At 30.0% G+C, this 15,993-nt stretch overlaps 1 protein-coding gene across 1 annotated transcript; it reads right to left on the bottom strand.

Annotated features, from left to right (window-relative positions):
• Window positions 1-696: 696 nt before the first annotated feature.
• Window positions 697-4,935, bottom strand: LOC7469826 (probable leucine-rich repeat receptor-like protein kinase At5g63930). Its single transcript, XM_002325331.4, has 2 exons — window positions 1,631-4,935; window positions 697-1,322 (listed from the first exon to the last, which is right to left on the bottom strand). The coding sequence occupies exons 1-2, from the start codon at window positions 4,551-4,553 to the stop codon at window positions 922-924; spliced, it is 3,324 nt and encodes a 1,107-aa protein (XP_002325367.2). The 5' UTR covers window positions 4,554-4,935; the 3' UTR covers window positions 697-921.
• Window positions 4,936-15,993: the final 11,058 nt, after the last annotated feature.

The following is a 15,993-nucleotide window of genomic DNA, read 5'->3' as shown; positions in this document are numbered from 1 at the left end:
ATGATTAAGCTTTATTACAAAGTTAAATTCTAACCAACTTAATATTAAAAAAATAAAATCGACAAAGATAATTTTTTTAAAAAAACAATATTACAAAAAAAAACACAAAAGAAACTGAAAAAAAACCATATAGAAAAAAATACTATGGCAATTCACAGTAATTTGCGAGGAAAGTTACAATGCTTTTCTCATATATTGTAACTGTAATTTTTAATCAGCTCAATATTAAAAAATAAAATTGAAAAAGATAATTTCAGAGAAAATCATCAAAAAACAAAAACAAAAAAAACCATGCGGAGAAACACTGTAGCAATCAACAATGTTTTTTTTAAAAATTACAAAACTAAATTCTCAATCAGCTCAATATTAAAAAAATAAAATAAACAAAAATAATTTTGAAAAATAAAAAAATAAAATAGAAAAACCATGTGGGAAAACACCGTAGTAATCCACAGTATTTTAAAAGAAAAAAATTACAAAGCGAAATTTTTAACCAGCTCAATATTAAAAAAGTAAAATCGACAAAGATAATTTTTTTAAAAAAATAAATGAAAAAAAAGGAAAGTTAGAAAAAAAAAAAAAATACACTGTGAATTACTGTTGTAATTCACAATGCATTGAGAGTGAATAAACAGTGAATCATCCACACTCTTTAGTTTATTATTTAATGTTATCTCAATAATAAATTTAAAAATATTTAATTAATTAATGCACACTTTTTTTATATATATGATGTCACTGAAAACTCTTTCTTGAACTTAAGAACTACAAAAGTTACTTTGCCTTTGAAGGCACTGCTCATTAGCTAGACAACCAAAATGGAGATGAGCAATATCATGGTGTTAGGAATATAAAATGCGGTTTGTGCTACTTACACTAAGGATAAATTGGCTACTAAGAAAATCAAAACACTATAGTTTATTACACATGTATGATAAGTTCATCGCTAGAATTAGAATGATGACTCGGCGAAGACGAGGAGGAAGAATCGAAGTGTCCTTCAAGTTTATTCGACTCCATGAGCATCGAAACAACCTCTCGCATTGTTGGTCTGTCCAGAGGAGACATGCTTGTGCAGACTAGAGCAATTTTCATGACAGTAATCATGTGAGGGATTGTATTCTGATCTTGCAGATTGATTCGATCATCAAGCATTCCAGGTGATAAGGAATGAACTTGAATGTAGTTTCTTACCCAGGACACAAGATCGCCGCCTTGATCTAGTGATTGCACAGGTGTTCTGCCGGTCAGCAGTTCTAGTAAGACTACTCCGTAGCTATAAATGTCGCATTTTTCGGTGACTTTCATGGTGTATGCATATTCTGTCATTGAGATCAAAATTATTCATCAACAATATCAAGGAAAAATTATTCGGAGGGCAAAAAAGTTCTTGTAGAGATCATAAATTTCCTGAAACTCATAAGTTCAATATCTGTAGGATCTCAAGCTTTTGATTTGTTGATAAATAAGGCAATCATGCATTAATTTAATGTTTTTTAAGATAAAATCAGTTTGAAAAACATTTTTAAAAACAGGTTGAAACGGATTATCAAGCAAAAGCTAAGTAACAGTTAGATTTATGTTGGAAAATGCAGAAGCATCATGAGTACAAAAACCTTGGATATCTTACCAGGGGCAATGTAGCCATAAGAACCGGCAACAGCAGACATTGATTTCCATTGTGGCATATCAATCACCTTTGCGAGCCCAAAGTCCCCGACATGAGCTTCAAACTTCTCATCAAGCAGAATGTTATTGGACTTAATGTCACGATGAAATATCCGAGGCTTGCAATCATGATGCAAATAAGCAAGACCTTGAGCAGCTCCAAGGGCAATCTTGAATCTTGTCCGCCAATCAAGACCGCATGATGATCCATGGAGCAATTCTCCCAAGCTTCCCCTTGCCAAGTATTCATAAAGAAGCAGGTTGGAGCCCTGGTGATTGCAGAAACCATACAGCTTCACAATATTCCGATGCCTGATATTTCCCAAAGTCAGAATCTCAGCACGGAAGCTATTATCAATATTGTTTCCCTCCCTGTTAGACGCCAGCCTCTTAACTGCAATGATACGACCACATCGCAAGACTGCCTTGTATACAGTTCCACAGGCTCCCCTCCCTAAAACGAAGCTATCATCGAAATTGTCAGTTGCCACAACTAAGTCCTGGAAAGTGAACCCATCCTTGGGGGAAAAGTAAATGTCTGAAACTGGAGAAGAGGATGGTTTATCTGGCAAAGAAGCAATTATGGCGACCGGACGTCTCATGAAGTATATAATCACTATAATTAAAATGAGAGAACTCCCACCAATGACTGCAGAAATAATAGCAATTATTTTTCCTATACGAACACTTGTCCCTTCAGTATCTGGGGGATGAGATGACAAATGTGGAAATTCATTACAATTTCCAAGAGTTCCACCACAAAGCCCTTTGTTCCCAAGAAAGCTGCTGATGCCTGTCTTTTGGAATAATGGCAGGGAAGGTAAAGGCCCTGTCAAATCATTGTTTGAGAAGTTGCATCCAAGTAAGCTAGATAATTTATCGAAGGCGTCTGGGATTTCACCACTCAGATGATTGTCGTTGAGAAGCAGGAATTCCAGCAATACAAGATTCCCAAGCTCTGCGGGGATTGCGCCGGTGAGATTGTTGTAACTAAGATTCAGGGCAATCTGCAAGCTTGAAATGCCACCCAACTCAGCCGGTATCTCACCAGAAAATGAGTTGCCTCCCATTTGTAAGTCAGTTAGGCGTGACAAATTTCCTACTTCCACAGGTATGTGCTCGGAAAGTTGATTCTCTGAAAGCTTGAGAATCTCCAGTTGGGAAAGGGCTCCTATCTCACTTGGTAAAGCACCCACAAAATTATTCCTGGTGAGATCAAGCCGTTGAAGCATCTTGCAGTTAAAAATCTCTGCCGGTATCACTCCGGTGAGAAAATTTGTTGAGACGTTAAAAAACACCAGCTGGGACAGTTTGCCAATCTCTTTTGGCAATTCACCAGTAAAATGGTTACCAGAGAGATGCAGCCTTTGCAGAACATGGCATTGACCAATCTCTGGAGGAATTGGCCCAGTGAACATGTTCTGATCCAATTCAAGACTAGAGAGGTTCGCCAACTTGCACAAATCAGATGGGAAACTTCCCACAAGGCCATTTTCTGCAAGATGAAGTTGAACCAGCGGCCTGCAATTTGTCACCCCTGTTGGGATATAACCCGTGAGATTGTTTGACCCCATGTTCAGCAAAATCAGGTTTTCATTTCTGCAAAGATGGCGCGGTATTCTTCCTGTTAAGTGGTTATTTGAAATGTCAACCACCCAAAGTTTGCCGTAGACTCCAAGTCCTCGAGGAATGACACCGCTCAATGAGTTATCGAAGAGCTGCAACATGATCAGCTGCTTCATATGCTGGAAACCCACAGGAATAGTACCAGTGAGATTATTGATTGATATGTCAAGCTTTGTCAGGTTTTCCAAAGTTGTGAGCTCATCTGGTATGACACCGGTAAGCATGTTCTCAAAAATATAAAGCAACGACAGCCCGGCTATGTTCTTCAGCTCAATCGGTATCTCTCCAGTCAACTCATTCTCCGAGAAGTCGATCTCTAATGCAGAAGACAGATTTCCAATCTCTCTTGGAATTGTCCCGTTCAAGTTATTTCTGTAGAGGTAAAACCTCTTCAGATATACAAGATTACCAAGCTCCTTGGGTATAGGCCCTACAAGTTTGTTGTCATAGAGAGCAAGGGTCTCCAAATAGGTGCAATTGCTCAGCTCCATTGGAATAGGCCCAGAAAGCTGATTAGACCGAAGGATCAAAGCCGTCAAGTTCTGGAGCATTCCAATTTCTTTTGGTATTTCACCACTTAACTGATTTTGTGCAAGACCAAGATACTCCAAACTCTCACATCCACCTATCTCCGAAGGTAAGCTTCCGGATATCAAATTCTGCCCTGCCCTAAAAGTCCTCAAATGCTTAAGGTTTCCAAGAGAAGCAGGCAATGATCCGGTGATGTTATTACTGTATGCAATCAATAGTGACAGAGAGGAAAGGTTTCCAATCTGATCAGGAAAAGGACCTGATATTCTATTGTTGGCTACATTCAAAGCCGTCAAACAAGAAAGCTTAGCTAATTCCACAGGGAGTTGGCTTTCAAAAAGGTTATTGTTCAGATAAAGAGACTCCAAACTCGAACAATTTCCGATTTCACTAGGTATATTTTGAGACAAAGCATTAAAAGAAAGATCAAGAAGTGTCAAATGAACCAATCCACCTATACTTGGTGATAAAGAGCCAGAAAGATTCATTGAACTCAAATCAAGACGCCAAACCACTGGATTGTAATCACTGGTGCAATTCACACCTTTCCACCCACAAGGAATGGAATCATTAGGATTCCAGTTGCTAAGATGGTTATAGGTGTCACCAATTCTACTCTTTATATCTAGGAGGTATTGCCCCTCAGCATTAAGCCCCATGGACTGATGAAACAAGAGGGAAACAACAAGAACAAATACAGGGAGCAGCCTATATGATATTCTCTCCATGCCTACCAAACAGAAATGAGTCGCATTCACATGAAGAAAAAATAGTGAGGACAAGACCAAAACATTAGCTCTGCCCAGATACAAGCTCCACAAGAGGAACAGAGTCAATGGAAAGCAATGACTCTAGAGCCACATACCTCTAAGGTCAATGGCCTGCAAGAAGAAGGAACCAAACCCAGAACACAGGGACTGGAAGAAGAGTTTTTGAACTTCGCAGAGAGTTTCCTACAAGGAAGATCTCCAGTTTTGCGCGTACAGAATAGAGAGCATAAAATAAATGGTCCCAGTGAAGTTTCTTCTTTCTTTTTGAAGTCTGAGTTGGAAGTCTTTGAAGTGCAATGAATTGTTTGGCAAATTGTCAACTTCTTTTTATTATCATGAATAATAGCAGAAAGTTCAGAATTTATTTAGTCTTCTATGCAATGATTAACAAAATATTTCCTACATGGTTTCAATAATACATCCGTCTGTTATGTATATGCGAGAGAGATGGCCGACAAGGCATGAGAGGATACTTTCTTCATCTCACTCCACCTGTACATTATTTTAGTGGTTCAAAAAGCTAAATTGAAAGTATATTGTCTTTCTTTCTTCCTTGTTTGCTTTCAAGCTTTTGGCCTGTATAGAAGTGTGATTTGATTGTTTTTTAAAGTGTTTTTTTTATTTTTAAATATATTAAAATAATTTTTTTTTATTTTTTTAAATTATTTTTAAAATCAACACATTAAAACCATTGAAAACATAAAAATATAATTTCTAATAAAAAAAATTATTTTTTAAAAAACACGAGTCAATCACGTTTGCATGCCTTTTTTTAGCTTAAAATAAACTTTTTGATGTACCTATGGATTATTCGCTAGTTGGTATTGGTTGGGATGCAAAAATAACCAATTCTATAGCACTGGAATTTTAGTTAGTTTCCGAGGATAGATTAAAAAAAATAAAATTGGTTTTAAAAATAATTTTAAATGGATTTTTATATTTTCAAAAAAAAAATATTTTTCTATTTTTTATTATTTTTGTCTCTTCTGTCTTATTTTAAACTTTGAACATTCTTTTTACTTGTTTTTAGCTCTCTACCTACATTAGTTGTTTTCCTTCTATTACATTGACCTTAGATACCCAATAATCTCAAATCCATTGTCAATTTTCTACGAGCCACTACTTTTGTCTCCAAGTTCTTCATTTAGTAGGCATCTATGCAGATTTTCACTTCAACAGGCAACTCTCTAATTGGTGTTTCTTTACCTGCCATTGAAAATAGTAATGGTTTCGTTTAGCCTATTCTGACTGCATGTTTGATATTGTAATAAATATAGATTTTTAAATAATATTTTTATATATTTTATATTTTTTTTATTAATACTTCAAAACCATTAAAAAATACTAAAAAAATCATCAATTTAATATTTTTTCAAGTAAAACACAGTTTTAAAATACACCCAAAACAAAAATTATCACACAATTTTTTTTATTAATGTGGGTGTTCGGGCCAGCTTGCGCGTATCTCAACTAATCTCACGGGCCTGAAGTTAACGACCATGTAATCCTCTAATGGTTTTGAGGAAATCCAAACTTATGATCATTAAAGAATAAACTCAAAACATGATCAATTAAATTATTTTTTTAATGTTAACTATCACCTCAACTTAACATCATGCATGATAGCTCTATACGACATTCGCAACTATGATCCAAGAAAAAAAATCCCACAATTTTATATGTATATTGGATGGGTTTTCTTTTTATTTTTTTTATTATTAATGTTGATGTTCGGGTTATCTTGCGTGCATCTCGACTAATTCTACATGCTCTAAAATTAACAATTATATAAGCCTCCAGCAGCTCTAAAATGTATAAAAATCAAACTAATGATCTCTAAAAAGCAAACTCAAGACGTAAATTTTATTTCTCATGGTTTTTTTTTCTTTTCTTTTCTTTCTAACCATGTAGGATCTGCCATTGCTGATGTCTTCCCTGACATCATGAGTCGTGGTACTTGTGGCAATCCTAATAATTTTATGCTTTATGAATATTTCCTCCAAGCTTGGTCATGTCTGTGGTATTATAATTCTTGCAAGTTTTATATTAGGCCAACACAACACCGTTTCGAATTTCTTTATTCACAGGCCATAGCATGGCTAACCGTGTCCTCTCAAAGTGGTTCTAATAGTGAAGAGCCACCCACATTTTCTGACTTTAGAAATTAAGGGGGAAAGTCTAGGAATTCTTTTTTGTATGAAACTAGATAAGAATAATTCTTTTTAAAACAAAATAAATAACACACCACACCATAAAAAAAAATATATAGAGTAACAGTGTTATCATGCCTTTAACATTCTCACATAATTATTTTACCATTTATATATATATTAAAAATAAGAAAATTTGGTAGTCTATAGTCATGCTGATCTGGCCTATTCCCTCCTCAAGGGTGCTGCTGGTACCTTATAAACACTTAAGAAAAGTCTTGTGCTAATACCCAAAAAGAAAGTTGACATTTTTTGCACTATTAAGGTTTATCAACGAAGAAGAATTGAGAAAAAAAGTTTATCGAAGAGAGGTGGTAGGTAATATTTGTTTTTGGTGTTTTAAAAGTATTTTTTTTTTCAAATTAATATTTTTTTTGGTGTTTTCAGATTATTTTGATGTGTTGATGTGAAAAAATTTTAAAAAAATAAAAAATATTTATTTTGATACATTTCTAAATGAAAAGCACTTTGAAAAACAACTAGTACCACACTTTCAAATACCCTCTTAGAGGAGAAAAGAGAGAAAAATAAGTGTGTTTTGCATTATAATATTTTTGTTGTTATGGTTTAAAAAATATAAATTGTAGTTTAAAAAAAACTAATTTTTTACTATAATTTAAGATGAAAAATAAATGTAAATAATAAAAATTAAATAAGTTAAAATAATAAAAATCAAATAATAAAAATCAAATAACTTTTAAAATTATATGAGTTGTAAACTACCCTAATCATTATCCTTTTGAAGTTAGATGCTGGCTTTCGTGAATTATGTGCCCACCCTAGACATTGTGCTGCCGCCACCCATTTTGCCATTGTGACTTCACACAGAATTCCGTTTTCATTGGATGGATTCAATGCCTTGCATTTGGAACAAAATTAAAATTAACTCAAACACAAATTAGCACTTGATTAACAAAAATCTAAATATTAAATTTAAAGAAATCCCTTTACAAGAAAAAAGAGTTATGTATAAGAATATCTAGTAGCTGAGATAAAATCATTGTATTAAATCCCATATGTATTGGTAAGATTTTTAGGTATAATTTTTGTGTTTAAGCAGCCCTATTATTTATAAGTTTTCATCAAATAAATATTTGGTTGTAGGTGATACGAGAGCGTTTGGGAACGCGGGTCAATCCGTATTTTTAAAAATTTTAATTTTTTTGGTTAAAAATTAATTCTTTTAATGTTTTGGAGTGTTTTGATGCAAATGATCTCAGAAATGATTTTTAAAAAATAAAAAAATATATTATTTTGACGCATTCCGGCATGAAAAACACTTTGAAAAGAAACCGCAACCACACTCTCAAACAGGCCCTCGAGTCTTGTATCTTATATTTGAATTTTACTATAGTTTTGTTTTTTAATCAAATGTCAGTATTCCAAATGTTACCTTTGATATAGATGTGGTGTATACCTCTGAAGGCCATGATATTCTAAAGTTTTTAGTGTTTGAGGGTGTCGTAATTTTTTATTTTTAATGTTTTTTTTATGATTTTTATATGTTATGTTAAATATTAAAAAAAATATTAAAATAATTATTTAATATTTTTTCAAATAAAAATATTATACACTGCAATACCATACCAAATAATTTTAATAATAGGGATGCATCACTTTTTCCCATGATTTTCTTTGGTATGTTTCTTTAATTCTACTCATTTCAAATTTATCCAAATAGTATATTGCATGCGCACTGCCATAAAGAATTTATTATAATATGTTTTTATTTAATTATATGAGTATAAAAATAAATATTCATCTAGAAAGCAACGATTACAATTATGAAGAAGAAATTTTTTTTTTCATCCAATAGTAATGATTCTTCTATACATTTATAGGATAGATGTGAAAAATAGAAGATCTCTAACGAATATATAACAAATATACTAAAAGACATTAGAGATTTCTTATAGTCATAGACACACTTTACTATTCACTATAATAGCGGAGTAACGTCTATGCTCTTGGCAAGAAAAATTAATTGCTTTTGATTCAGGGGTGTTTTGGTCTTTTAACAATGTTTATTTTTCATTAATGATTTGTTTTGGAGTGTTTTTGTCGATTCATCTTTTAATGCATAGTAAAATAATAAAAATACCTCTAGAATAATAATAAAAAAACTAACATTGTTAGACAAGGATGTTTTGATATTTTTACTTTTTAATTGTACAATACAATAACACAATTGTCATTGGGATAAAAAAAAAGGCCATATAAATAGGGGTATTGATGTCTTTTCCTCAAGTTTTTTTGTTTGTAATTATTGGGGTTGGTCTAGGGTGATGAATTAATTTAACATTTAATTAATATTTTTTAATTCAAAAAGTTGTTGGCCCTGGTTATATAAAATTGTTTTCTGATGTCTCATTTTGTGCTATATCGTGTACTTTTTTTTTATTGTTGGCGCGTGTCATATAAAGGTGGTTGGTTTATGGCTGGTGGTCCTTTTTTTTTTCTCCCCTTTCATTCTCTCTCCTACATAGAGAGATGCACCATGGTCCCTATTTTTATTGCCTTTTCAGGTTCAATCCTTTTGGTTTTGATTGTTTATTTTTGTCATTTTTCCTTTTGTTAAAGTTTTATGATTTTTCAATTTAATCCTTCAATTCAAATTTACATGTAAATAATATTTTTTGGTTTAGTCCTTATACTTTTGATTTCTTATTTTGTTTCCTTTTCTTTTGTCATAGTTTTTATGCTTTCAGTTTTATGCTTCAAGTTAATTTTATGATTTTTTTTCAATGATAATATAAATTTCAATTTGGTCCTTCTTTTGATTTATTGGTTTTTTACCTTAGCCCTTTTATCAAAGTTTTTATGGTTTTTAATTTTATCTTTAAAAAAAAATTATAGCTTTTGTTTTTTCAACAACAGCAACGATGATGATGATGATGTTATAATCATATTAGTAATAATAATGATACTAATAGTGATAATAGTTGTAATAATAGTGGCAATGATAATAGTTTATTATGATGGTAACGGTGCTAATGATAATAATGATTGTGATGATAATATTAATAATTGTGATCATAACAACAACAACAATAATAATGATGGTAATGACAACAACAATAATGATAGTAGTAATAATACTACTAATAGTAATAGTGACAATAATAGTAATAAATAATAATATTGGTAATTTTATCATTCAAAATAAGTTTATAGATTTTTTTTATTTCAGTAATAATAATAATATTAATAATGGTAATTACAGTAGTGATTGGAGCAATAATAATAACAATAATGGTGGTGGTGGTGGTGGTGGTAATAATAATAATAATAATGGTAATTACAATAGTAGTTGGAGAAATAATAACGATAATAATAAGAATAATAATATTAGTAACGGTAAAGGTAATGATATTAGTAATAATGATAATAATAGTGATGGTTGTGATAATAATATTAATAATAGTGATGATTATGATAGTAGTAACAATAACAACAATAATAATGGTTGTGATAACAATAAGTGTGGTGATGATAGTAATAATAATAATAATTGTGATAGTGATAATGATAATAATCAAAAAAATCTTGGAATGATATGTTCTGATATATTAGTTATATTTTTCTTCAATTTAACCCTCCCAACAAAATTTTTTGTCTTTTTTCTTGTAATTTTTTTTATCCATTGTCCTTTTGAATAAGTGTTATTCCTTTTTTATTTAGTTATTCAATTTCAATTTTTCATGTATTTTTTTTTAATTTGGTCCTTATTCTTTGTATTTTTTTTTATTTGTCTTAACTCTTTTATAAAAGTTTTATTGGTTTTTTATTCCACTTTTCAATCCAGGTTTATGTTGTGTTATTTTTGTTTAGTTTTTTCCTCATTCTTTTTTTTTAATTATTTTTTATTGAGTTATTTTTCTTTTCAATCAAACCCTCTCCCATGTTTGTTGACCCGATCTACTTTTTTCACTATTTTTTTATCCAATTTCGTGCTCCCACTGTTTTTAAATCTAAATTTTAAATTGAAAGAAATCCCTTCACAAAAAAAAGTTATGTATAAGAATATCTAGTAGCTGAGATAAAATCATTGTATTAAATTACATATGAATTGGTAAGATTTTTAGGTATAATTTTTGTGTTTAAGCGGCCCTATTATTTATAAGTTTTCATCAAATAAATATTTGGTTGCAGGTGATACGAAGAAGAGAGTGTTTGGAAATGTTTTTTTTTACTAAAAATTAATTTTATTTTTAATATTTTAAATTATTTTGATGCGTTGATTTAAAAAATAATTTAAAAAAAAATAAAAAAACATCATTTTGATGTATTTCGGCATGAAAAGCAACCACACTCTCAAACATACCCATACCAAATGTTACCTTTGATATAGATGTGTTGTATACCTCTGAAGGACATGATATTCTAAAGTTTTTAGTGTTTGAGGGTTTTGTATTTTTTGTTTTTTAATGTTTTTTTGTGATTTTTATATGTTATGTTAAATATTAAAAAAATATATAAAAAATAATTATTTTGATATTTTTTCAAACAAAAATATTATACACTACAATACCAAATAATTTTAATAATAGGGATGCATCACTTCTTCCCATGATTTTCTTTGGTATGTTTCTTTAATTCTACTCATTTCAAATTTATCCAAATAGTATATTGCATGCACACTGCCATAAAGAATTTCTTATAATATGTTTTTATTTAATCACATGAATATATAAATAAATATTCATATAGAAAAAAACAATGATTACAATTACGAAGAAGAAATATTTTTTTTTCATCCAATAGTAATGATTCTTCTATGCATGTATATACATTATTGTCTTTAAGGTTTTACTCCACAAAAATAAGGGTAGTTCATTGCTTCCTAACATACTCCTAATCATATTCATAAATGTATGGTTTTTCCTTTCAGCAGCACTATTCTGGTAAGGTATTCCTGGCATGGTATATTATGAAATGATACCCTTTTCTTCCAAGTAGTTTGCAAATAAACCCTTTTCTTTTTTCAAATTCTATGTATCTTCCATAATATTCACTATCTTTATAAGATCTTAATATATTTATCTTTTTTCTAAGTTGTCTCTTTATTTCTTTTTTATAGGTCTTAATGGCATCTAATGTCCTACTTTTACTAAATAAAAGGTAGAGATACATGTATCTAGTATGATTATCAATGAATGAGATAAAATATCTATGATAATTTAGACAATAGGCACTAAATGGACCACAAATATCAATGTGTGTGATCTTAAGAACTTTGCTACTTTTTTTGGCACATTTATTGGTCTTGTTGGTTGGCTTTCCTTTTATGTAATCCACATAAGTAACAAAGTTACAAAGGTCAAGAGTTTCAAGGAATCCTTCATTGACTAATCTTTTAATTCTCTTAATAGAGATATGTCCTAATCTTTTCTGTCATAAGGTAGAGAAGGACTCATCAACAATGGTACGCTTAGTACCAATTCCTTTATGCAAGGTTATGAGACTTTTTTCATAGGTTGGATTTAATTTAAGTTTATATAATCCATTAAAAAAATACCAAAAACCTATGCTAAATTTATTATGAGAAATAATAAAAAGTGTTTTCTAAATCCAAAACATAGCCATTTTCTAAAACAAGTTTACAAGTCCCCACAACCTCAATATGTAAATGCATCCCATTCCTAAAGCCTTCTTCACTTCCTATCGGGCTCTTTAGATTTAGAAAGCCCTGCATAATATTGATAACGTCAATTGTAGTACATGAATCAATCAACAAGTATTTTTTTTTAGAGTCTATGAAATTAGATTCATAACACATAAGGATAATATAATCACCTTTTCTTTAAGCCATTGTTTGTATTTTGGGTAATCTTTCATCATGTGTCCCTTTTTTTTTACAGAAGAAGCAAGCCACTAAATTGCTTGATCCAATATGTTTAGGTCATTTGAAAAGCACTTTTCTCTTCTTCTTTCATTGTGCATTGTTAACTTGTTTTTATGTATTCTATCTTTTCTTCATTTTATAAGTGACATAGTTAGCACTCTCATGATTTTCATGTTTCATCATCTCCTATTCTTGTACATACATGGTTAAAAGATCATTAACATACCATTTCTCTTAATGTATGTTATAAGAAATCTTGAATGGTCCATACTCTGTAAAAAAAAAGTGTTGAGTATCAAATAGATAAGGAAGGATTAAAAAATGTCAACTTTTAGAGACTTAAGGTGAGCAACAACATCTCTCATTTCCATTATGTGTCCATACACACTTCTTGATTTGTGATGTTTTATCATAGACAATTTATCAATAAGGGTGTTAGCCAATGCTTTATCAGAACTAACAAATTGCTCTTCAATAGCTGTCATGTAGTCCTTAACCTTATTACATTCGGGATTTAAGCCTCTAATAATCTTGTCAATATAGGCCTTTATGAGCATCGTACTTAAATAGTTAGATCGTTCCTACCTTTCATATGTCATTCTATTTATAGTGGAACTTGATTCCGTTGGCATATGTGGTTCATCTACATGAAGATAAGGTCTAGATCGATCACCCTAATATTAAAATGATTGACTTTCCATTCTAAAAAATTCTCCCCATTCAGAAAAGCAATACGAGAATCATTGTTCATAAAATTATTAACATCAACTGCAATAAACAAGAATTTAAATAACATTTAGAGATAACATAATAATATGAAAAACTATAATCGTATTAAAAGCAAAATCTAAACCTTTTTGTAGGTAGAGATGTATTCTATGCATAAGATTTACTTCTTTAATCACATATATCTAATAGGTAAATCTAAATTTTTTTGTGGGTAGAGGTGCATTATTGTATAAAATTGTTAATTGTGATTATTTTAAAACTTTATTAAACATCTAGTGTCATTAAGATGTTATGGCTATTTTTAATAACAATTATGTTTTTTTAAATGTATTATTACAATTTAAATCTATTTATTTATCTTATGGGTTTAGGTTTTTATACCAGCCTAAGTCTATGTAATGATTGGATTTAATAATTAGACCCAAAATTAACCATATCTTATAGGTTTAGGCTTTTATTACGTTTTTCTTTGCCCAATCTAAATTCTATAGGTTTTAACCAAGCCAAAACCTAATTAATTTGAGTTTGCCCAAAATGTAATGAGATTGATTATTTTTTTTAAGACCCATTTTTGTATGGTTTTTAATTATAGCCCAATTTAGTTTTATTAGGCCCATTCACTAATTATTATTAGCCCTAAACCTTAAGCATAATAACTTATATAAAAGATTAGCCAAACCAAAATTTCAATTAACCAATTGAGTTTCTATCTAATCCTAGACCTATTTTAATTTGGCCCAAGTTTATAAATCATACAACCTTAAAATAAACCCAAATCTAATTAATTTATTCTGACTCAAAATTAAGACCAACCCAAATAATTTTTTTTTCTTTGGCCCTTATGCTTTCTATTCCTTTATACCTAATATGCCTAGAACACTAGAAGTCAATTCCAAAGAAATTTTTAAATATGTATTCATTGTGTTTAATTAAAATTCCAGAAAGTTGTAATGAAATCATAAAACAATAAGCACAATTATCATAACTCACAGATAAACTTAATTCTAGAATTCCCAAAAATTACCATCAGTAACCATAAACATAAAATTTCTCTGATCAATAAAGAATTTGCTGAAATAATATGACAACCATGTATGCAATATTCCTAAAACAATAGATTAAAAATTAACTTATAGCTTGAATTATGAGACACCACATCATAAAAAAATTGTTAAAATCATCATCTTAGATTATTTTTTTTAAAAGAAAAATTTGCCAATAATAATAATAATAATATTATTATTATTATTATTATTATTATTATTATTATCCTAGCATATGATATTGTTATGTCTGCATATTCATTCAATATTCAAGTTGTAACCAAGTGGTGAGTCATTTACTTGTTCATGAGAAAGTCATGGGTTCAAGTTTTAATAACTTCAAGCAATGTTATAATACATACATAAGCTTTAAAGGTCATAGCTTCAAATTTCAAAAGCCCTTTAATTAACTTTCAAGTGGTTCTATGATACATACATTCTTTGATAGAAACTAGGAAGCAGCCTACTAGTAAGAACATATCCTAACACATTTCAATTAAAACTTATACACACAAGTTTGAATCTTTGCCTCCTCAAATATTTTTTTTTTAATTTCCAAATTCCACTTCTCAATCATTGAATCTCAATTCTCTTATTTAATTTACCAAATCAATGTGCGGGAGTTTAAGAAAAGTTTTGCAATTAAAATTTTCATCTTTAACTATTGGACAAAGAGACATATAAATTCAAGCACTACTATTTATTTTTTTATTATTCTAATGATAAACTTAATAATCAAATAAAATAACTAAAATAAAATTTTAATTCATAAAATTAGGATTACAAAAACATTTGAATAGACAAACATGAAAGTTTCAACCTGACTTTAATACCACAATGTAAAATTTAATTTAGTTTAATATGTAATTCTATATCTTTAACTATCATGCTTTTCACATTCAATAAATATAGCAAAAGCAATTGATTAAGAAAAACATACTTGAATTCATAATGGTAGCATTTCTTGCCTTTAAGCAATAATTATGTTGTTGCTCTATGTGCAAAATCTAAAAAACTATTTTCTCTCAATAATAGAGAGAAGTAGGAATAGATTTCTTAGCCTGGTCTATTTTCCTTTAAATTGTGACTTAATGCTAATCACAAACATATATCTATAGACATGCTAAAACTCATATTCTAATAAGAGTTCTTGGGTATCCTTTTACCAATTATAAAGTTTTCAAGCAGTAAAACTCTTAACTCTTTAATGACTCTTTGAAGGAGATATTTCATACGTCCCTTTGACTACTCGTTAAGGCAATATAATAAGTATAAAGTTTCTCATTTTTCTTACCTCTTTTTAGGAGTGTTATTTGTTAATTATGATGTAAATCATAGAAAGTAAGCTCTCATCTTGCTCTATCGAACCAACTCTTTTCTTCTTCTCTATCGTAGGAAAAAAAAAAACCTTTTTTTTCCTTGACTTCTTTCAATTTATGTAGAGGCAAGAACCTGTGACTTTGTGAATAATAAACAGTGAAGTTTATGATGACACAAAACTTTTTTAATGATGTAGTGGAGTTTGTAGAAATAAAAGGTTATGAGCATTTAGGTGAAGATTTTACATAACT

This window comes from Populus trichocarpa, chromosome 19, assembly GCF_000002775.5.
Source record: "Populus trichocarpa isolate Nisqually-1 chromosome 19, P.trichocarpa_v4.1, whole genome shotgun sequence".
In the NCBI taxonomy this organism is placed as follows: domain Eukaryota; kingdom Viridiplantae; phylum Streptophyta; class Magnoliopsida; order Malpighiales; family Salicaceae; genus Populus; species Populus trichocarpa.
This window is presented reverse-complemented; position numbering and strand designations above follow the sequence as displayed.